At 38.9% G+C, this 24,335-nt stretch overlaps 3 protein-coding genes across 4 annotated transcripts; all 3 read left to right on the top strand.

Moving 5' to 3' along the window:
• Window positions 1-1,894: 1,894 nt before the first annotated feature.
• On the top strand, window positions 1,895-8,253 carry LOC135779829 (polymeric immunoglobulin receptor-like). The gene is made up of 4 exons (XM_065290744.1): window positions 1,895-2,357; window positions 2,444-2,761; window positions 3,855-4,169; window positions 7,965-8,253. The coding sequence occupies exons 1-4, from the start codon at window positions 2,156-2,158 to the stop codon at window positions 8,165-8,167; spliced, it is 1,038 nt and encodes a 345-aa protein (XP_065146816.1). The 5' UTR covers window positions 1,895-2,155; the 3' UTR covers window positions 8,168-8,253.
• Window positions 4,287-7,681, top strand: LOC135779828 (E3 SUMO-protein ligase ZBED1-like). 2 transcript variants are annotated; one of them, XM_065290743.2, is made up of 6 exons: window positions 4,287-5,062; window positions 5,178-5,725; window positions 5,957-6,101; window positions 6,209-6,618; window positions 6,756-6,836; window positions 7,024-7,681. In XM_065290743.2, the coding sequence occupies exons 1-4, from the start codon at window positions 4,524-4,526 to the stop codon at window positions 6,486-6,488; spliced, it is 1,512 nt and encodes a 503-aa protein (XP_065146815.2). In that variant the 5' UTR covers window positions 4,287-4,523; the 3' UTR covers window positions 6,489-6,618; window positions 6,756-6,836; window positions 7,024-7,681. The 2 variants fall into 2 exon arrangements, with proteins under 2 accessions (XP_065146815.2, XP_065146814.2); XM_065290742.2 differs by having other exon boundaries at window positions 6,753-6,836.
• A 12,683-nt stretch (window positions 8,254-20,936) lies between the features above and the next one.
• On the top strand, window positions 20,937-24,067 carry LOC135779454 (polymeric immunoglobulin receptor-like). Its single transcript, XM_065290168.1, has 6 exons — window positions 20,937-21,022; window positions 21,150-21,446; window positions 21,534-21,857; window positions 21,944-22,243; window positions 22,323-22,577; window positions 23,901-24,067. Exons 1-6 carry the CDS (start codon window positions 20,983-20,985, stop codon window positions 24,065-24,067), a joined length of 1,383 nt encoding a protein of 460 aa, XP_065146240.1. The 5' UTR covers window positions 20,937-20,982.
• Window positions 24,068-24,335: the final 268 nt, after the last annotated feature.

The raw sequence follows: 24,335 nt of genomic DNA, 5'->3' as shown, positions 1-24,335 counted from the left end.
AATGGTAGATCATTAATTTCTGTAAAACCTGCTTGCTGCTTTAATAAACGTGACTCCTAAAAAAAGTGAATCGACTCTTTGTGTATGCTATTAATCACCTGTAAAAAAAAATCACACTTCAGAAAAATTGGGCCATTTGTGTAAAATAATTCTTACGCTGCATCAAATAACTAGCAAATTGCACCAGAGAGGAAGTCTAGTGTACCAAGTGGCAAACTTGGGCGTCAATGAGCTGCTCTATCTGGGAATCAGGGTGTGTACAGGGGCTTGAGCACTGGTAAGGACCCATGCTCATTCATTGAAACACTTGGGGCACATTCAAGTTCAAAACGGTGCCCAACGTTTTGCTATGGTTTCCGGGTTGAACAACATGTTTCCTGGAAACGTTGTGCACTGATGTGCAACAGGCCCTGTTTCTCAATGTCAAGGATACAATGACTGGTCCTTACAAGTCACTTTCTTCAGAGGCTAGGCGAAGCTCCTATTTAGCATTCAGAGAACACGTAAATGGAACAGGCTAGCTAGCAAGTGCACGTCATTGCGTCATTACGTCAGTGAAAAGGTGTGCTTTCAGTGCTGCGCGCATAGAAATGTGGGTGATTTCAGAGCACGAAGGCTACACATATGCAAATATGTTGAAATTCCAAGGATCCTCGACATTGGAACAGTCCTTCGACGGATGTCGATGACGTAACATCCTCGAATTTCTGGCTTCCGAGGATCCTTCCTTGACATTGAGAAACAACTAGGGCCTGCTAACACTATTTTGCAAGGTGTGTGAGTGAGAGCATGGTTTATATAGTCTGAATAATTACAAACAGGAAACATGTGTGGTGATGAACCGGCTAGAGTCCTGAGGGTGATGAATGGATGGAACCTCTGAAGGCCAGCAGAGGGAGTCATGATGGCTCTCTCATTACAATCATTGTTTTAGCAATGAAATAGATGCACTTTAATGTCACACATAAACAATTAAGATTTGTTTGACTGTATATAAATATAACAGCATAACCAGAGCTTATTATAATTACATAAATGCGAATGATTAATAGAAGGCTATCTGTATGTAACTTTATTATTACTTCAAAGTGCCACTGCAGCCAAAAAATCTGACAATTTAATACTTACAGGCGTGAAATAGCTCAAGGTGAACAATCATTTTGTCCTTGATGTGAAACCTTGACTTGTCAATGCTTTATTGCATCACGGGCAATCTGAAAACCCATTTAGTGTTAAATTGTTGTTTGAAAAAACACTATTTCTGAATGTTTTGTAAACATATTGCATGTAGAAAACACTATTCACTTTTAAGGTTTAACTTTAGATACTTCGGCATCCCCAAAGTTTCTGTCTGAGGTCCTTAGGTTATTTCCAGACATTGAAGTTCTTTTTTAAGCTCCTAGATGTGACTGCTCCACATTCAGAGATCAGACGAGTGATCAGATATTTGAAGAGAACATGCATCTACATAATAAAGTTTTAATAAGAAACTAATAAACAGCTATGAGTAGAGGCGCTGTTTGACTGTGCTATATGCAGCATTCAGTCACTGCTGAGAGTGGGTGGGGCCAGTAAAAATGATTGACACTGATAAGAGCTGAATAAAGAGGAAGAGCGGTCAGATCTGTAGAGACACACAGAGGACATTCAGCATCAAGAAAATCAACAGAGCTGAACTCAACTCACAATGAAGATCCTCCTCATCTTCACTTTCTTTATCATCTCAGGTCACAACTTTTCTCTTTCTGTACTGCAGCACTCATCATGTCATTTGCACTCTTAGAACGGATGTGTTAAAAACAACTAAATCAGTGTTAGTTTAGGGACAACACACTAAATGCGTTGTCCCAGAATACACACATCTCTGTGTTTTTATTGGAACAACACATTTAGTGTTACTTTTAACACCTTTTTGTGTAAAAAATGAACACATCCTTTATTAGAGTGTTCTTACTAATGTCATTATACACTTATTTCATAGTACTCTCTGACTCATTTATATAACCGAAACAACAAATGAAAGGACTATGTGATGTTTCTAAAAGTATGAATCTGATTGACAGGGGCGGTGAGATGCTTCGATGTGATTGGATATTCTGGAGGAAGTGTTCTTGTTAATTCATTAAAACCGTGGCACAAAAATAGTGCTAAATATATGCATGAACATCAACAGACAATGATAATAAATCATAAGAAACATGATCAGTGGATTAATGAAGGAAGGTTTACTCTGTTTCGTTACATTGATGGTAATCTGATGATCTACATCAGAGATCTGAACACAGAGGATTCTGGGACATACCGGATTGGGGTTGAAGGCCATTGGTACAATGATATGTCTTTAGATATAAAAGAAAGTAAGGCATCTGAAGATGTGTAGGGAATCTTCTAATCATAATCTTCTGATGATTGTGAACTAAATGTCTTCATATGTGACTGACAGATTCATGTTGTGAGGCGTCACAGACAGTGATGGTGAATACTGGAGTAACTGCAAACTTCAGATGTCAATATTCACAGGATTATAATACCAATGCTAAGATCATATTTAAAGAAGGAAAAGACTCAATTGATATTATCTACAGCAAATGGAGGAAGAACGAGAGATTCAGTATTTCTGATGACAGAGATAAAAACCTCTTCAGTGTCAAAATTACTGATGTGAGATCAGAAGATGCAGGAGTTTATTTATGTGGAGTTTGGGTTTACAGAGACTCCTACAGTTACTCTATTATTACTGCTGTTTATATGAAAATTATGAGTAAGTTAAACAAACTATTAAAGGACAAGTTCGGTATTTTAGACTTAAAGCCCTGTTTTCAGATTGTTTATGGTCAAATAGAATGGTTTTGACTGAAATTTCGACATTTTCGGCTGCCCTGAGAATTTTCGCGTGTTTGTGTTTCAGCTCAGACCTCTACAATGGGTCTATAGGTGCACTGGAACAATCCTTCCTAAAATGCATTAAACTTTCGTTTACAAAGACGTGAAACTCACCGAGTGGTCAGGGTTGTTTACTGGTATGCTCACACAAAAATCGCTCCAAAAGGCGCATTCCAACAGGTTTTATCGTAGTTTTTACCAACTCCATTGACTGTATCAGACGTCCTGTGAGGTACGGTATTACTCCGCGCCGGGAACTTTGTTTCTATTCTTGCAATTGGCAAAGGCGGATTAGCGCCACCACCTGGGCTGGAGTGTTTATTATTCAAGCTCTAAGCGGAAGAATGTACGGGTGTGAGGCGTTTGGGGAAATAGGTCCACAAGTTAACAACGAATGCTAAAACAGCTGTTGGAATGCGTCTTTTGCAGCGATTTTTGTGTGAGCATATCAGTGAACACCCCTGACCACTCGGTGAGTTTTTACGTCTTTGTAAACGAAAGTTTAATGCATTTTAGGAAGGATTGTTCCAGTGCACCTATAAAGCCATTATAGAGGTCTGAGCTGAAACACAAACACGCGAAAATTCTCAGGGCAGCCGAAAATGTCGAAATTTCAGTCAAAACCATTCTATTTGACCATAAACAATCTGAAAACAGGGCTTTAAGTCTAAAATACCGAACTTGTCCTTTAAACTTGTGTAAATTCACACATCTGTGTTTGTTGCTGTAATATTTGACGATTCATTCAGAAACGAAGGTAAAAACGTTGTCACTGGAATGCTATCTTTAAAAAAAGTCCTAATATGTACCATTTTGAAGCAGATACTGTATGTACCTTTGAGTTACCAAAAGCACCTTTTAGGTTCAAATGTGTTACCTTTCAAAAAGGTACCTCCCCAAGTTATGTACCTTCTTGTACCTTTTATCTGAGAGTGTGGTGAGATGCATAATGTGATATTTGTAATTGGCAGGTAAAGTGGGTGTGGTCAGAGTGACCGGTTACTCAGGAGCTCAAATAATCTTTAAGTGTTATCACCCTCAATACAAAAGAAACCTAAAATATCTCTGTAAAGAGTCAGGTGGATGTTCTGAGAGGAAATATCCATCAGTTCAGGATCAATGGATGAACAATGAAGATGTTTCTCTATATGATGACACCACAGCAGGAGTCTTGTTGGTGTATTTTAGAGATCTGAATGCTGGAGATGCTGGAACATACAGGTGTGGAGTGAATGTATCTCAATATACTGGGAGCTTCACGGAAATCCAGCTGAGTGTTAAACAAGGTGAGGAACTTCAAATCATTTATTTATCAGGAGTCTGGAGAGTGAATTTTGAGGGAGAATGGAGTTCAGATTTTTCCTCTTTTTTAGAATATCCATTAACTAAATTTTTACTAGGGATGGGCATCGAAACCCGGTTCCACTCGAGAACCGGTTCTAAGTTTAACGAACCATCGGAATTGTATGTGCTGAACGTTAACGAGTCCTCTTATCGATGCTCCGAGTCCCAGCCAAATACAGCCGTGCACTCGAGTCGCAATTGTCCCTTTGTCCTTTATCGCGCACCATAGATAGCACGGCGTCTACGCATCTGCGTGCCATCATGACGTCAAAGCGATTTGAGCAAAGGAGGGAATTATGGAGAGAAAGAAGCGATCCAAAGCTTGGCTTTATTTCACAAAACGTGACGAAAATCATGCCGTTTGCAATAATTGCAAGGCGGTGATTTCGTGTAAGGGTGCAAATACAAGCAACATGCTTAAACATATGTTAACCCATGGTACTAAATTGCAGGAATGCCGTGTTTTTGATCCGCTGCGTACAACTGCGCAAGCTAGCAGCACCGTAACCTCCATTGAACAGGGTAATGTCATTACATTACACATCACTGGCGTCTTACAAATAACAGGCATATTGTACGAAAACACTCTACTGTGTTTGTGTATACTTATTCTCGCAATATCCATTTTAGATGATAGGCAGGATGAAATCATTAGCTCCCAGTCAACAGGCTGCTCGAGTAACGTTACGAGTGAAGAAATGCGTTCGCCATTCACACTCGCTGCTATGGGAAGAAAACTAAATGATGAGAAGGTAAACGAGTGTCACAGAGCAGTAACCAGGTTCGTGGTGAAAGGGTTACACCCATTCTCAACGGTGGACCAACCAGATTTTAGGTATGTGGTGAAATATTAAGCTGGCAAGTCTTTTTGATTAAATCAAATTAATACTTTTATATAAACAGAGTTATAATTATCACATTATTTACATGAATAAAAATGTGTACTGTAGGGAGATGATCAGGACAATAAACCCCAGGTATAAGCCACCTTCAAGGGACTACCTTAGCAACAGCTTGATCCCTGCATGGTACCAAGTTGAAAAAGAAAACTTGTTATCTGCTGTCAAGGATGTTACAAAGGCAGCCATCACAGCAGATGGATGGACTAGCCTGGCCCAGGACCATTACCTCACAGTCACACTCCATTACACCAGACAGGGCACTACTGTAGGGAAAGTCCTTAAAACTAAAGCAGTATATGAAGCCCAGACTGGTGATGCTGTGGCTGAAGAAGTTGAAGCAATGCTGAAGGAATTCGAAGTTAGAGAAAAGGTTGTTGCAGCAACAGTGGACAATGCAGCGAATATGGATGTTGCTGTGAAGAAGATGCAGGTTTTGAAGATCAGCTGCTTTGCACACACATTAAATCTCGCCGCACAAAAAATTAACAAATGCAGCATTGTTTGCAATTGGTCTGCAAGAGTACGGGCTATAGTTGTTTGGATGAAGAGGTCCCACATGGCAAAGGTCATTTTGAAGGAAAAGCAGCAATTACTGAGTAAGTGCACATGAATTTCTGTTTTTATTTTACTTCACAGTAAAATGTTAATATTTTTATGTAAAAAATCTCTCTCTCTCTCTCTCTCTCTCTCTCTCTCTCTCTCTCTCTCTCTCTCTCTCTCTCTCTCTCTCTCTCTCTCTCTATATCAGATTTTAGCAAAATAGTTAATATGATTATTATAATGTTTTGTTACATTTTATTCTAACAAAAATATTAATTTTTTCACAGACCTCGCTCAGCACTCACTAATTGTTGATGTAAAGACACGATGGAATTCTCTTTATCTGTTGATTGAGAGGTTCTATGAGCAGTTCCCTGCTATTCAAGCAGTAATAATGGACCCGCGGATAAAAAAACAATCTGAGAAGGAAAAGTAAGTTCTGTAATAATTAACTACTACTACTAAATTAGTGTAGGGTGCAAGAGAGGACCACTTATTGTGCTACCTTGCTTAAGTAAAATTATTATATATAATTATAGGCTGCTTGAGAAACTGCAAATGGAGGACTTCAGGAAGGCAAAGGAGTTCATGGAGTTGATGTCTGTACTCTACACGTCGACACTCTGTGTATCTAGTGAAAAAAGCCCTACATGTGGCCAAATCATTCCAATTTTAAAAAAGTTGGAGTCCCACTATGCAGTCCAGGCCGAAGACTCTGCATTTGCAAGAAACATTAAGGAGAAAATCTGGACTGACCTTTCAGCACGTTACCAGGTTTCTTTACAGATACTCATTTATTTCCAGTCTTCATGTGAATGACTCACCGTTGTCCTTTCTTACTTTTTTTTATTAAGAATGAAAATGTCCATAACTTCCTGGAAGAAGCAACGGTGATGGACCCTAGGTTCAAGTTGAAAATAGACAGTGATGCCATTTGGGACAGGCTGAGGTCTGCAGCAATTGTAGCAGCCACACCCAGAGAGACAGAAAAGGTTTTTGATTTACAGTTTGTGGCTTATTTCTGTTGTGATGCTCAACTCTGGTTCCATTCATAGGGCTGACATGTTCTATTTTTCTTTTAAGCAGTCAGAGCAGGAAGACAACATACCGAGTCTAGGACAATCTCAGGAGGTGGAAGAGAAGCAACAGGAGGAGGTAGAAAACTATGTAAGTCCTTTTACTCATAGTAAATGTGGCATGAAGATACAATAAACTAATCAAATCAAATCATTAATCTAAACATTTTGGTTGTAAAGTAACAGTTCCCTTACCAGTAGCACTAGCTTTAATAATAGAATTAGTACATAAGTATATTTGTTTTTTGGACATCAGATTTACTTGGTAAACCTTTCAGACACCACATATAAAACACCCCAGGAAGACAGCCTTGGAGAAGCTGTTTGCGGAGGAGGAGCATGATTTACAAACAGCCCCACAACAGACTCTGACATTTTGTGAACGACTGGACCGAGAAATACTGATGTACAGAGCCATACCTTCCATCTCTGTATCAGCGGATGCTACTCTTTGGTGGTGGCAGAAGAGGGACACGATGCCTCTTTTGGCTGATCTTGCCCAAACATATCTGTGTGTTCAGGCATCTTCTACCCCTTCTGAGAGGGTGTTCTCCACTGCTGGAGACACTATTAATCGAGAGAGAGCTAGGATTCTCCCAGAAAAAGCAGATATGCTTATTTTTCTTCATAAGAATTGTTAAATGAATCAAATTTGGTTCAGACATATTTCATTGCAAGCCAGTTTTTCACTGTTAGGCTTCCATCCCTATTTTTATAGAGAACTGTTCATTCTATATTAGGAGGAAGAGTTTATGACTTGTAAGATTGTTATGTTTACAGAATATTTTATTTTGTAAATCTTATTTATTTTTTAGTTTTCTTACTCAAGTGTAAACTTTAAAACAAATAAAACCACTTGTTTTGCACGAAAAAGCAATTGACTACTTTTTTCCAAAACCTATTAGGAATTGTTAAGAGCATCGTTAAAGAATCGTATCAATAAGAAGAATCGTCAGTGGCATTGACATTGATAAAATCTTATCAATTCCCATCCCTAATTTTTACAGCAATTTTTTTTACCTGAGGACAAATGTATTGTTAAATTGGTAAATGCTTGTGTGACGTAAATACTCAAGAAAACATGTAAAATTTTTATTTTAAACATATCTCAGAACCTATCCTCCAACCTAGTTGATCTTTGCCATTTGCATCCCTGTCTAACATCAATTAAAATATTTACTACATTTCTATGTATGTGTGATTTTCTTGTGGTTTACAGCGTTGGCACATTGGTTGGTTAATAAATCTGTTCATCTTGGTGATGAAGTCAATATTACTTGTCAGATCTCAGAGGAACATCAAGTCAGTCCAAAACTCTTCTGCAAAGAGGATGAAAATCACATCTGCCAAAACATCAACACATCTGAAGTTAAACTTCATGATTTACCCTTACAAAAGTGTTTTTACTGTGACCATCAGTGATGTGATGGTGAGAGATGTTGGAGTTTACTGGTGTGGAGCAGAAACCACTGGGAGAGATTTAAGTCTCATCTCTCTGACCACTAAAGTTCAACTCAATCTGATCGGTGAGTAATTTCAGATTAGTTTCATGAATTTTTATCACGTACTTGAGTGTCCAATTGGTTTTCTTGATATTGTCAATTCTAATTTAACAAGCTTTAAACATTGAATTTTTTAATCATGATAATTTGGATGAAAAATCAACACTGCATCAATACCTGTTTTCGAACATAGAGTCTTTACTGGTAAATTGCAGTAAAGAGCTCATGTGTTAACAGGACCATTTTGAAAATACTGGTAAATCTGTCTTGTTAATTGACTTAATATTCTGTGCACTAGATAAGGGAGGGAGCAAAGTAAGCATTTTATTATTTACTGAATATATTTTGACCTACACTGTATAAAGAGAACTATTAAATCTAAAGCTATGTACAGTCAGATTTAATATTACGTCACAGGCACAGTTAACTTTACAGAGGTATTTCTCAAAAAAAATCTGTGTGGTTTGGACCAAAGATTGCATGAGCAAACTCTGGCATAAATAAGACAAAGTTTGTAAAAGAAATAACAAAAAACTATTTTATATATGCTTTAAAATATCACATGAAAAGAATGTTGGAAAATGACAAATGAGAATATTGTTGCAATCGGCATAAACCAGGGAAATGTCATAAAGAAAATTCATTATTATTCAGAAGTTAAGTGTTTTTATAAAAACTATTAAAGCTAATGAATGCTTGGTGGCACTGTAGTCAGACTTCTTAGGTTCCTGCACAACCAGAGGCGCACCTTGTCAACAGGCAAGGCAGGCAACTGCTTGGAGCCCCGAGCCACTAGAGGGCCCCCGAGTTTGTTTCTCGGATGGCCAGCTACACCCGGTAGATGAACAACATGACTGCATATCAAAATTCCGATTGGATGGAATGTTGATTGACATTGGCTTACTCCAGTCAAAATCCAACCCAGGTGGATAACTTGCCAGTTTCGAAATGAACGTAGCGAATGGGTGACGTTGTTTCGTTCAGTCGTGATGTCGCAGTTGATCCGTATGGATCACAACCCACGGTTTGGCTCGCATGTGATTGCCAGATTAATACGCAAATTTAAATAGGAAAAGTTTATCATTGGCACGTATTTCAAAGGCTTGAAGGTGCTAACACTCAAGTGATTTAAAACAATTTAACCGCATATAAAAGGCGCTAAAGTGAGCAGCCCTCTGTACCCACATGTGGTTTAATGTGCCCGGTCCAGCTCCAGTCAGGCATGTGCCCAAGTGTAAATCTTCTGGTGTAAATCTCAAGTTTAAATTTTAACAGTTAACTAGTGTCGTGGAATTTTAGCCGCATCAAATAATACTCACTAAGAGCAAAAGTCAAGGATCACACAGACACACTGTCGACAGAATTTTCTTTGTCTGAATTTAGTATATTCTGCAGAATAGGCTCTCACCCCCGTGGTGCTAGAAGTTTAAAAACCTAAGAGCCCCGTTTACAAGGTTGAGCACATATTTATAGTAAGATACTGAAAAACACAGTCATCCCATCTCCGCCCATGATCCAAAGATTTCATCATAGTTCCAGAGTCACTTAGAAAATAAACCTTCAATTTATCAATGACTAAGAAACCTATCAGTTGAAGCACATCTGGTCAAATAGAAGAAATTATTTTGTTCTCAGTGAAACTACCGTTTACTGAGTTTTTCCACTTGTTCATCATTTGGGTTACACTTTATTTTGATAGTCCACTTTAGACATTCTACTAACTATAAACAACTTTGCAACTACATGTCAACTAACTTTCAATAATTTGCAACTATACGTCAACTAACTGTCATTAGTGTATTAGTAGACTGTAAAGGTTGGGGTTAGGGAAGAGGTTTGGGTTAGTGGAATAAGTTGACATGCACCTGCAAAGATACTTATAGTCAGTTGAAAGTTTGTTGAGATATCATCACAATAAAGTGTTAGTAGATATAAAGCAGACAGTCTACTAATTCTCTAAAGATTGGTAGTTGATAAGTAGTTGCAAAGTTACTTATAATTAGTAAAATGTTTAAAGTGGACTATCAAAATAAAGTGTTACCCATTTTACTACTGAACAGATGGAAAGAACAGAAATCTTTCACTAGAACAGAAGAACAGGATTTTCCATTTAACAATTATAAGTTCATAAACTATAATTAAAAATAAAAATAAAAAATCTTCCACTACACTTTATTCATAACTTCATGACTCTCATCGTTGCATAGGGTCTTTTGAATTGTTCTGAAGATGTTGAGCACAGTTATAGTTGGGGTCGTGTGCCCTTGATGATTAATTCCCTCTGTAGATTCGGGTATGGTACCACCACACCACGCAGTCGGTTAGTCGTCCTCCCTTTGGATCACCCCTTGGATTCCAGCGCAATGGGCAGCGTGCACCCATGTGGCACGCTCTGCGATCTTTATGGTGGTATGAGTTGTCAGCAGAACATGATAGGGCCCATCCCACCATCTGGCTTTCCAGGATTTCCTCCTGAGGTTCTTTACCACCACGTAATCCCCTGGTTTGATGTTGTGTTATGGTTCTTCTACTGGACGGGTAGGGCTGCTTTAACCTGCTTTGGAGATATTTTGAAATACAGAGGACATAGAAATACAATACTGCAACATGTCATTTTCATTTTGAAGAGTATCGCCTGTCACCGTGGTTCCCATGTGTCAACCTAGCAAAATGGGAATAAAAATGTTTAGGTATGCAAGGTTTTTGATTTGGACCCATCCAAATCCCTTCAGGAGTTTTGGTTGCTCCACACGATTTCCATAGACCTGTTTCTGTTGAAAGAGAAAATGTTTGCATGCTTATTAATGACTCCTGTGCTGTTTCAGCTTCATTTTCCTGGGAAATCTGCGTAAGAGAAAAGTTTTTGTTAGTAGAAATGAGAGATGCTTCCGCATCCGCGCGTGCATTTCCTCTGGAGATCACGTCCTGTTCCTTGGTGTGTGCTTTGCATTTGCACACAGCTATTTGAGAAAGGAGTAAAATTTGTTATAGGAGAGAAACTGTCAGTAAAATGAGCAGTCAATGTAAATGGTTATAGATTGATTAGTAGAAAGTTGACAAGCTTGTGTTAGTACATGCAATTCAGCCACCTTTGCAGATTTGTGAGGTGGTAAGCATCCGGATTTCACTACTTCAAAGTCAGACACAACTGCCCACCCCATCCTATTTATGCCTCTGTCATCTCTGGAAGAGGAACCATCCACATAATATGTGAGGGTGCATTTAGGTATGGGTGTGTCAGCAAGGTCAGGCCTTGGTGTACATACTTCCCGTAGGGCAGACAAACAACAATGTCGTGTACCTTCACCAGGTGTAGGTAACAATGTCGCCGGGTTTAGCACTGTACATCTTTCAACTGTGACATTAGACATCTGTAACAATGCACAGGAATAACGCAGCCATCTTGCTGCAGACAAGTGAGATGTGCGCTGTCCAAGCAGTATATGAGACACAGAGTGAGGAAACCAACAGACACAGCGGTGCGTATCCCACAAACTCACTGCTGGCTTGTACAGCTTTTTCCGCAGCTGCCACTGCCCTGAGACATCCTGGTAGGCCCCTGGCCACCGCATCAAGGCGTCCTGAAAAATATGCAACTGGTCTCAACTTGTCACCATGTTCTTGTAACAAAACAGATGTCATACAGCCATTTCTTTCATCCACAGTTTGAATAAAAGGCTTTTTTGGGTCTGGCAACCCTAAAGTGGGTGCCTGCTGTAATGTCTAATTTAGTTCCACAAATGCCCTTTCAGCCTTCTCTGTCCATTCTACCTTCTCTGATGGTGCCAAAGGTTTCTCATAAATCATGTCATGCAATGGTTGTTGCATTTCAGAATAGTTAGCAATAAAAGTCCTGCAATATGTCATACCCAAAAATGACTTGTTTCTTTGTAATGGGCCTTGGTATATTAGCTATTGCCTCTATTCTCTTTGGAGAGAGAGGCTTACCTATTGGTGTAATTTCATATCCTAGAAAGGTTACTTTCTGGACTGAGCACTGAACTTTATTAGGGTTTACCTTATGACCTTCCTTAGCTAGATGAGTAAGCAGCCGTATGGTGTTGTCTGTGCACGATTGCTGAGTCGGTGCTGGCACCAAGAGGACATCCACGTACTGCAATAAAGCAACATCATCATCCAACACAAGTTTCTGTAATGAACAATGCAATGCAGAGTTTGTAAATAGTGCGGCTCTCGCTGTACCCCTTAAATGTAAAATCAAGCAAAAACTGGCTATTAGAATGGACAGGAACTCTGAAGAATGCACTTGAAATATCCACTACAGAAAACCACTGGCAGTCAGCTGGTATCTGTGAGAGAATTGTGTAAGGGTTTGGCACGTGAGGTGCCCTTGCTTGTACTGCAGCATTTCCTGCTTGGAGATCTTGAACTAACCTCCACTCTGTGGGCTGACCTGCATCCCTGACCTTTTGTACAGGAAAAATGGGTGTTCTCACAGGTGAGTGTGGGCAGGGAATAATTATCCCTTTTTCCAATAAGGCCTGAAATACTGGCCTTATACCCTCAAGCGCCTCCCTTTTCAGAGGATATTGGGGTTTACATGGTCACTCTTTGGGGTGATAGTTACTGGTTCACACCCTTTAATCAAACCCACATCATACTTGTCTTTAGCCCACAGGTAATCAGGTACATTGTCAAGAACTTTTTGCGTTAAATCAATACTAGCACACGTCATGTGTACTGACAAACTGTTTTGTGAGTTGAAATCTGCAGAAACAGCTTTCTGTATTACAACTCTCTCTCTCTCAGCCATGAAAAAGCAGCATAATCTCTTCTGTGTGCTGATAACTGCTCTGAGAACTGTATGCTATCTGCCAATGGTTCCCAATCAACAGCCTCGCTGCAGGCCTTTGCAAATTCACCTGCTTTTTCTAACGGCTGACTATTATTTTTTGCAATGGAGATGTGGGGTACTGAATTGTCAAAATCAAAAATTTGTTCCTGCTTTCCTGTCAACTGAACGAGTGCCACACACCATGAGTCATTCCAGCATATATGGGTTAAAGTCAAAACCCTCTGTCTTTACAGAAAACCATCTCTCTTGCCACTCTCTCTCTGTTATTTCAACAACATGAGCGTGCAATCCATGTTTTCAGCTGGAATGACCTCGCTGGCTTGTGGCAATCTTATCTTCCCTTCAGCATGCAACTCTTCATTCAGAAAGGCCCATTCATACACATATAACAGAGACACACACATAGACAACATTCTGGGATCCCAACAAGAAATATTCAGGCCTTGGTTGTTACATAAGATGCTAGCAATCATTTTACACATCAAATCCCTCCCCATGAGGTTTACCGGACACGCGTCAGATACAAGGAACATATGCATAAACTCATTACCGTCATGCATACAACAGAGTGGAGCAGTAAATTCTTCCCTCACTATATGCCCCGAAGCACTTATAGATGAGTTAAACTGCCCACTCAAGGTGACAAATGGGAGTTCATCTTTGCGTATGACAGAGTTGGTTGCACCAGAGTCTACCATAAACAACAATGCCTGGCCCTCAACCATTATTTCTTCGAGAGGCAGTTTAGAGTATGCCTCCCGTTCAACATCAAGCAAAGCAAGTTCTTCATTGCATAGATCGTTTCTTTCCCTTTCACACACATCAGAAAAACAGAATTAGCAAGCAGATAATATGGCATTTGAACCGCAGAAAAAACAAGATTGGACTTACCCCCTTCCGTCCGATTCTCTCCTTCCCCCTCCTGGCTTCAGTCCCCTTTTTCTTTACACCCCGCAAAGTTTCCCGCGTCCGCCTGGGATTCTGGTTGCTCTTGAGAATTTAGGAAATGAAAACATTGGTTTTTCAAGTGTAATACCAGCAATACCAGCAAATCTTCTCTCTCTGATTTTCATGCCACTGCTTTGCCTCTTTTTCTCTCAGTCTTTTTGTTGCCAGTTCTCCTGGAAACGTTGTCCTTGTGAAGGGAAACTGTGCTGATTATGTCGTTGCTGGCCACATTTGCCCCATCTTGACAAAAGCTGAAGATAGTTGTTGATTTGCCTTTCTCTGCTTCTTTCGTTTTTCTTCGTCATGCAGGCGTTCAGCATGTAGAGAATGTGTAATGACCTCACTCAGCTTTCCTGATTCCCATCCGATGCAGGTTTGCTTCACCTTTGTTGAAATTTCAGGTTGAAGTTCTCCGAGGAACATTTGCTTTAGGTAGGATTCCCAGGATGTTACCTCTCCTGTGTTGATGTTTTTATCTGGACTTCCTCTTCTTCCTCTTCCAAGATGCTGTCGAGGAGGATTAGTGGGTTTAGCCCAGGTGATAGTTCTTGTGATAGACTAGTGCAATCCTTTACAAAGACAATAACGGCAAAAACGGATCTATATGCAATGTAGTTACCCAATTTACGCTTGTAAAAGCGACAAAGCAGTAGCAATGACGCGTGCACGCACGTATTCATGTCCGCGCGCGTCTTTGCGTTCATTCGCGCACTACCGCATTCAAAAGACGCCACGCGAGTGAGTTAGCTTATGAAAACATGACGAGACTAAAGGAAGTTTCTAAATAACAATGCTAATCTTATTTTGACTCGATCATTATTGGTTTCTGTAGATATACATCAGAAATGTTTTGTGCAAAGCAGGGAAAGGGAAGAAGAAATGAGAGATGATGAGTTCATTAAGGGAGGTAAGACAAACTACATCCTCACCCTGTCAGGTCTCAAACGTTATCAAACAAATCTCAGGAAAACCTTTTGTCAAGTCTGTAGAATTGCATTGTTGCTGAGAAAATCAACAGATGTATGTGTTATACTGTTCTGTATTTTCAGATATGAAATTAATATTAAGTTTACTAATATTTAACTCTAGGACACTAACTAACATAACAGTTAGCAGTAACTATGACTGAGATTATTTAGTAGCAGTCATAAAATGGCTGGTTTCTTAAAATATTCTTGTAAAAATAAGTCATTAATCATTGCTATCATTGTTTAATGTAGAAAATATTTCTCTGCTGTCATTATTTCCAAACATGTTATGCCATTTATGCATCCAAACATGTTAATAATTTTAGGTATGATGAGGATTATATGTATCTTTCGCAGTAACTATTGCACTGTAGAATAGTGGCTTAAGCAAAGGTCATTGTATAGAAGTATTGTACACTTCTTGCACACAGGGAATTTTCTGCTTGGGGCCCCCATAGACCCTAGAATCGCCTCTGTGCACAACATCATGCCTATGGTCCCTACAAGATTTTGCACCGATATGTTATATAGATTAATAGATATTGCAATTTATAATAAATTCCACAATGGCGGACAGGTGGTTCATCCAGTCCTGCCATAATATATATTGACAGGTCTGGCATGAGCCAAGGAATGCATAGACACCAAGATCATAATTTTTTTAACATTTGAATAGTTTCAGGCAAAAACATAAATTTTTCAAATCTTATTCTCAGCTGATCAAAGAATGATGAGATACAGCCTCAGAACCAATTTAATGTCAACATCAAAACATTTACACAGTTATAACTTTTGAACAAAGATAATTAGCAAAGCTCTGTTAAAGGCAGAGTTCACGGTTTCAAAAAAACAAAAACTGCTTTGGAAAAGGGAGTCTACCAAAACACACTTGTAGCCAGTCAGCAGTAAGGTGTGTGTCTACCAAATGACATTGTTGCATGGGTTGCGTATGTGTGGGGCAGGTCAATCAAAAGAAGGCCAGACTCTATGGGGGGTAGGGGCGTATTTGTTGAGGTGATTTCAAATGTCACCATTGGCTTTCAGAGATCATGCCTTTAATGCTGGGTACACACCAAAAGATAATCGCGCTGATTTTGGGTCGATTTTCCCCCTTCCAACAATCCTAGCTATGTCCTGATGATCTTGATGGTTCTACAGATTATCTTATCGAGATGATGGAAGACGGAAGCAGTCATGGTGCAGCACAAAGTGAAGTTGATCCAAAGTAAACTTGTAAAGACCATGTTCCCATTGTCTCCCTAACTCCACCCAAACCCTTTTCTTATATTTCCTTGAATTTCATATAAAAAACATTCCAAACACTATCATTGAAATGTCTTCCTGCATATCGTCCACCATGCTTATTCTGAAGTCTCACAAGATTTTGCGAGATTTCCTGTGTTCACAGTCGAGACTCTGGTGTGCTCTCTTTGACACATCATGGCACACCACACACTATAGGAGCAAAAAGATCCTGCTATGGATACAACAACAAGAGAACAAACGACAACTGGGATCGCGAGTGAAGCAGATAAGCCAACTGTATTCATGACGGATCAAGACCAAAGCCACAAGGACGTCTCCTTCCCGATAGCGGATCTCCTAAAGCCAAAAACATGGATAGGAGTTGGATGTTGGAATGTGCGAATGCTCTATATAACTGGAAAGCTGAAGCAAGCAGTATACGAACTGAATCCCTACAACCTGACCCTTATGGGTGTGACATAAGCACGATGGACTGGTGCCAGCAAACAGAATTTGAACACTGTAGAGGTCATCATCTGGTCCAGAAGAAAAGACAATATTGCCATTATTATCAGCAAGAACAAGGCAAAAACCATTCTACATTGGAAACCCGTAAATGAGCACCTGTTTTACATCAGACTGAACTCCAAGTATGCCAAGCTGTCTTTTGGAGCATAAGGATATCCACAAACTCACATGGATGTCACCAGACAACAAAACACACAATCCGATCGACCACATTATAATCAATGGCTAATGGAGACACTCCCTGCAAGGTGACTTTGAAACTTAAGAAAGCGAGGATAGGGAACTCCAGGAATCATCACTTCGATGTGGCCAAGTTGAAAGATACAAACGTGAAGGAAGAGTTTAGGTTAGCTCTAAGGAATAGGTTTAGTGTTCTAGAAAACGAGACAGCTGTGACCATCGGTTTCAATACAGCAATGAAGGACACAGGAGAAGAAGTTATAGGCTTTAGAAATAGCAAGAAGACAGAGTGGATATCAAAAGAGATGTGGAATCGCATAGAAGAGAGAAGGCAGATTAAGAAGAGATTGCTGAACTCCAAATAACCACAACTAAAAGAAAGCATTTCAAAGGAGTATAGAGGAAAAGACAGGGAGGTGAAGACATTGTCAAGGAAAGATAAGAGAGAATACATAGAGAGGTTGGCGGAGGAAGCAAAGACAGCGGCAGAACAGAAAGATATGAAGACAATGTACCAGATCACCAAGAAGCTGAGGGGCGGGTATGTACGGTATCATGACCTTCCAATAAGGGATGGAAATGGAAGGCATGTCACAGTGGAGAAGGAGAAGTTGATAAGATGGAACACTTTGAGTCCATCTTAAACATCCCTGAAGCAGAAGAGGACCTTGACATCAACTGCAGTGCCATCACTGCTGAGGACGTAAAGCAGGTTATCCTCAAGCTGAAAAATGGGAAGGCACCTGGGGATGATGGAATGATTCCTGTCCCGAAACAGGAATCATTCTCAAAATTCCTAAGAAAGGAGATTTGGGGAACTGCAACAACTGGCGAGGAATCACCTTACTACCCCTCACCTGTAAGATCTTCAATGACATCATCCTTCAGTGCATCACAGCAGCTGTGAATGGCATCCTACGTCAGGAACAGGCAGGTTTTAGAAAGGGCAAGTGATGCATCGACCACATTTTCACCCTGAGGCAGATCTTTGAGCAGTCCCATGAGTGGAATGGACCCCTTTATGTGGTCTTTGTGTACTTTGAAAAAGCCTTTGACAGCCAGCACCGAGCATCCTTGTGGAAGATCCTAAGACATTATGGAATCCCCCAGAAACTTCATCAAATCCATGTACAATAATTTTGAGTGAAGAGTCATACACAACAATCAGCTCACTGAATCATTTAAGGTGAAAATCGGAGTAAAGCAAGGTAGTATCCTCTCGCCAATCTTCTTCTCACTGGCCATTGACTGGATCATGTGCCACACCACAGAGGGCACAGACAGCAAGCAGTATAGGTCTTCGAGTCAACACAGGGAAGACTCAAGTGCTGAAGAAGAATATCAGAGTGGGAGACTTGATCAATATTAATGACCATCCTCTGCAAGAGTGGATGAATTCATGTATCTGGGTAGTAGGGTCGCTACCGTCACGGTTAGTCCGTGTCATGTTTTGTTTCTGTTCTGATCGTCGTCACCTGGACATTCATTAATTAATCACCTGATTCATTCCACCTGTTTGTCATTTAGTCTGTGTGTATTTATACCTGTGTTTGTGCAATACTCACTGCCGGTTCATTGTTGCTGATTCCATGTCTGTACCTGTTCCATGTATTGAGTGTTCCTGTTTTTACTCACCTCCCTGTTGTTTTACTTCTCGTGTTTTTGTTTCTTGTTTGTTATTAAATGTTATTTATTTATCGTGAACTTGCACTTGTGTCATTACTTCTGTTCCCAGTCATGACAGCTACAGATGGAGAATGCACAAGGGAAATCAGCAAGGCCAATCAGGCTTTTGCGATGCTAAAGCCTATCTAGAGGACAACAAACCTCAGCATCCACACGAAGATCTATATCTTTAAGAGCAACATGTTGAGTGTCCTTTTGTACGGGGCAGAGTGCTGGAAGACCATTGTTACCATCTAACGCAAGCTTGAAGTTTTCCAAGTTGCGTCGATGAATCATTAGGATCTTCTGGCCTAACATAATCTGAAATGAGGAACTCTGGCACAGATCTGGCACAAACACCATCGCTGAGACCATGGCAACACGTTGATGGAGATGGCTTGGCCATGTCTGCAGAATGCCCCCTGACTCACTACCAAGGGTGGCACTGAGATGGACTCCACAGGGAAAAAGAAAACAGGGTCAACCCAGAGAGACCTGGCGTTGAACCGTGGAGCGATAACTCAAGTCCAGAGGCCTGCAGACCGCTCCCACAACAGCAACCGACAGAATAAAATGGTGTTCCCTTGCAGTCGTCTCAAGCACCAGACAGCGCAAAGAGGAATGAATAAATAATAGAATGTTTGTGGTCTATCACATTTTGAAAATCCTATAAGATGTAAAAAATCTTTTGGTGTGTACCCGGCATAAGCAATTTCTGTGTGGCTCATTCCAAAGATGATTTCAGCCAAATTTCATAATAATTTTTTAAAATTTGAAAGAAGAGAAACAAGAAAAAAAAAGAAATACTGTGATTTTCAAAATGGTTGTACTGTAATGGGCGGAGTCTTAATGTAAGGTATTGAATGTGATGACCGTAAGGAGAGCAATCACATGTACTAGGTAGATTTTTTTTGTAGATCAAAGTTATCAACAGTTATAACCATTTGAATAGTGATTTTTTAAACTGACCTTAAAATAACAAACATTATAGAATGAATGAAAATTAAAATTCTGTCATCATTTACTCAATGTTTAATTTCCCTCTGGTGAGAACTTGAGAGATTTAATGTGTTCTGTTATTTTCAGTTGATGTAGTTCATTCAAGTGTTTGTGTTTGTAAGCAGTTTGTATTTTATTATTCATATAAGCTTCTTGTATCTGTGATATATAACAAAATAAATTGCACTTAATTTTTAAAGTTTGCATGCTGGAAAATATAGGTGCAGCTTTTGCAGATACGTTTGCATTAAACGGATTGTAAAGTCTGTCATTTCAATAATGTTGGATACAATAGTTAAAAAATAATCAGTGAATGATGAAGGAAATTAAAATAAAATATTTATTAAGATGGTTTAAGAGGCAACATGCTTAAAATAGATTAACTGATCAAATTTTGCCAGAAGACACGTTAACTTTGAATGAATATGTTTTAAAAGTTCATCAGATTAACCTGTTTGTTATTTTCCATCTGTCTCCAGTATTTGGAGATTTGGAGTTTGTTTTGTGTTAAATAAGAAAGCTCAAGATCACACGACACAGACAGATGAAAACGGTAAGTAACACTATGTGTTTGTGTGTGTTTCCTGTTAAACACACCCATGGTTCTGTACTTTATTCTTATTGTTTTCCTCTGTGTTAAATTTCAGTCATCCTGTGCAGACAGCAGATGTTATTCAGTCCCAGATCCTGCATCAACTCCTCTTTACTCTACTGCACAATTACGCTGCTGTCAGTTTTCACAAGTATGAAGATTCTGTCAGTGATGTTACAGTCACCTTCAGTACAGAGGTGATTTCAGAATGTTTATTTACTGTTCAGAGTGCAAATGACATTTTTGTGAGCTGTTCACACCTCTCTGACCCCTTTAACTTTTCATTTACAGATATTTTCTAAGAGCTTGTGAGAATATCTTTTACTTATAGAACATTTTTCTTATAGGTTGAGTCAATTTTATGCATTAATTTAAACTGACCAAAGGCTAATGTTGTATTTACATTCAGTTTATTCATGTTCTGTTGATAATGAGCTGATTTTCATGTTTTGAAAATATTTTTGATTAATAAATTATTCTATCTGCTGTGACTTCAGAACTCTTTTTATCATTTAAGATGTTTGTTATTAAAGTCTATTGTATGATATGAATGTTATGTGAACTCAAGTTGTCCAGCAGAGACTATTAAACAGTATTGAGCTGAGTGTGGTGCAGTAGGAGTGCTGTCCACTAGAGGCGCTGTTTGACTGTGATGAATGCAGCGTTCAGTAATAGGCGGGGTCAGTAAAGATGATTGATACTGAAAAGAGCTGAATAAAGAGCAGTCAGATGTGTAGAGACACACAGAGGACATTCAGCATCAAGAAGATCAACAGAGCTGAACTCAACTCACAATGAAGGTCCTCCTCATCTTCATTTTCTTCATCATCTCAGGTCACAACTTTTCTGTACTGCAGCACTTATCATGTTTTTTGCTTACTAATGTTACTATACACTTATTTCATCGTGCTCTCTGACTCCTTTATATACCAGAGAATGACGGTATGAATCTGATTGACAGGTACAGTGAGATGCTTCGATGTGATTGGATATTCTGAAGGAAGAGTTCTTGTTAATTCATTAAAATCTTGGCACAAAAATAGTGCTAAATATATGCATGAACATCAACAGTGGAACATGATAATAAATCATGAGAAACATGATCAGTGGATTAATGAAGGAAGGTTTACTCTGTTTTGTAACATTGATGGTAATCTGATGATCTACATCAGAGATCTGAACACAGAGGATTCTGGGACATACCGGATTGGGGTTGATGGCCAGTGGTACAATGATATGTATTTAGATATAGAAGAAAGTAAGGCATCTGAAGATTGTGTAAAGAATCTTCTAATCATAATCTACTGATGATTGTGAAATAAAAGTCTTCATATGTGATTGACAGATTCCTGTTGTGGGGCGTCACAGACAGTGATGGTGAATACTGGAGAAACTGCAAACTTCAGATGTCAATATTCACAGGATTACAAGACTGATGACAAGATCATTTTTAAAGAAGAAAAAGACTCAATTGTAAACATCTACAGCACTGACAGACAGGAGAAGAAAGATAGATTCAGTATTTCTGATGACAGAGATAAAAACCTCTTCAGTGTGAGAATTACTGATGTGAGATTAGAAGACGCAGGAGTTTATTTATGTGGAGTTCAGCTTTACAGAAACTCCTACAGTTACTCCATTATTACTGCTGTTCATCTGAACGTTATGAGTGAGTAAAACAAACTCTCAATAACATTTCATGTTATATTTGATATGTTATATTGATCATGCATCATCATGTTTCTGTATCTGTAGTGCCTCCAGTGTTTGGAGATGATGGGGGATCTGCTCAGATCATCTGTCCTTATGATCCCATCTATAAATCCAAGTCAAAGTATCTGCGTAAGAGCTCCACTACAGATAGAAATCTTCTTAATGAGACTGTGAGAGATGAGATGAACAGATTGACTATGAATGATGACAAGACAGCAAGTGTGTTCACTGTGAACATCACTGGACTGACAGCAGAGGATGCTGGGAAATACTGCTGTACTGTAAAATTAGAAACAGATTTGATTTATCTTTGCACTCATCTGATTATTATCATGAACGAGGGTAAGAAACATTTTTAGTAATATATCGAAGAATATGAATATTAAATTGAACCTTCTGTGCTGTTATGTTTTTTTTTCAGAGATGATCTTGAATAAACATGAAGGAGACAGCATGTCAATCGAGTGTAAACATCATGCAAAATATCCGAAACTCTTTTGTAAAGGACATAACCCCTCAATGTGTGTAAATGCTATAGTTTCATTACAGTCAGTGAGAGTTGATGAAACTTCTGGAGTCTTCACTATAAACATCAGTGATCTAAGAGAAAAGGATTCTGGGATATATTGGTGTGGATCTCACATCGTCACTAAAGTGCAGTTAAACGTCAGAAAAGGTGAATTTAATTATTTTACATCACAAATCAACAATACATCAATATTCCCATCCCTATTGGCACACTGTGTGTTGTTTTTTGGATGCTGTTTACAAGTTTGTTCACTAAAAAAGCCACTGAGCTATTTATTGTATCAATATCCAGCTAACTTCATATTTGTAAAAGTATTATCACAAAATGTTAGTGCAAGCTGCATGCACACCATCAGCGACTTTGTTGCTCGACTATTTCAATGATTTCATTGGGAGGTGTTCCTAATTCTTGTGGTCCTAGTAAGTAAATTTAATAAACAATAATAAAAAATGAGTAATAAAAAAATAATAAACAAACGAGTAACCATTTACAGCACTGAAGAAAGATGGATGTGAACAACTCTGCTTCTCTCTCCTTGCTTCTTAAAACTTGCTCATCATTTGCATAAATTTAAAAGATTTTCAACTTTGTTGCGTCATTGGACACGCCACATCCGGTCGCTTTCTCTCATGTCACAGGAGATTGCCAGGTCTCCATTAAAATAAATAGGATCGTGAGACATTTCGCTTGTATGAACGGGGCATACGTTTCAGGAACAGTCTGCCACTGATTTAAGATTTATATGCCATTACCAAAGATAAGAAAATAACTGTATGTTCAACCTGCAGTTTGAGTCAAATGTCCTCCTCCTGACATACATTTATCCTTCAAATGATAGATGCTTTATACAGTACTGTAGGTTGGATTTTAATGAATAGTTTTGTCTGTAAGTGATAAGTGTCATTTTGTTGTGTGCAATGAGGTTTTGACACTGTTTTACCTACACAAGTGAAGAGTTGTGGTTGAGAAAGGCTGTGGAGAGCAGCTTGGGTTGGGGGTTACATGCACTCTCATTTTTCATTTACTGAAGGTATTAATCTATAATGATTTTGCATTTCAAAATATGCTGACAATAGCAAAACAATGCATTTTCACTATAATTTTTAGGTGATCTCAAAAGACAAAATGTAGCATTGTTGGTTCGTACAGGGGTTGGCGTGATGAAGCAGGACAGCTCTTAACCACAGAAGAGGTCTGAGTTTAGTTTAGTTTTAAGCAGAGTTACTCAGGAAGCCACATTTGACCACATGACTTAATGAAGAGAGAAAGGGGATTACAAAGAGAAGAAAACAAGAAGACAAATCGCGTGTTTAGAAGATCAGTGTGCATAAGTAATACATTTTGTGTGGATATGGACAGATGAGATCAAAAACAATTATCCATGCAAAACATAGTTTTAATTTTTAATAACGTGTTTTTCAAGTGTTTGGATTGTAATTTCTGTTTTCTGTCTGATTGTTTTTGTTTCAGATCTGTTTAATAACATCTTGATTTCTGTGGGTGTCCTGCTGCTGACTAAAACAATAATGCTGCTGGTGATTTTATGTTGCATTATAAAAATGATGACCGTCCCCTTGTCACACAGACACACACACACAAAGAGGGAGAGAGACAGACAGACAGACAGACAGATGTAAACAAAGTTAAATGCCATTTCTGTATTAAAAAAATAAAGAATAATAAAGTTTTTTGTCACATGTCATGTGAAGATTTCTGGGTCAGAGTGGCGATCCTATGGTTATGTTTAACTGTGATACTCTGTGTTGTTGATATTATTGAGTTCATGATATTTACCATTACATTCAGATGTTTTGACCTTAAAGCCTTTTATCCACATTCAGTTCAGAACCAGATCAACCTTACACATCTCGCCCTCCTACAATCCGTCTTTACTTAAATGTACAA

The sequence above is a fragment of the Paramisgurnus dabryanus genome, chromosome 10 (assembly GCF_030506205.2).
Source record: "Paramisgurnus dabryanus chromosome 10, PD_genome_1.1, whole genome shotgun sequence".
NCBI classification, from domain to species: domain Eukaryota; kingdom Metazoa; phylum Chordata; class Actinopteri; order Cypriniformes; family Cobitidae; genus Paramisgurnus; species Paramisgurnus dabryanus.
The sequence above is the reverse complement of the archived record's forward strand: the minus strand, read 5'-3'. Positions and strand labels throughout refer to the sequence as shown.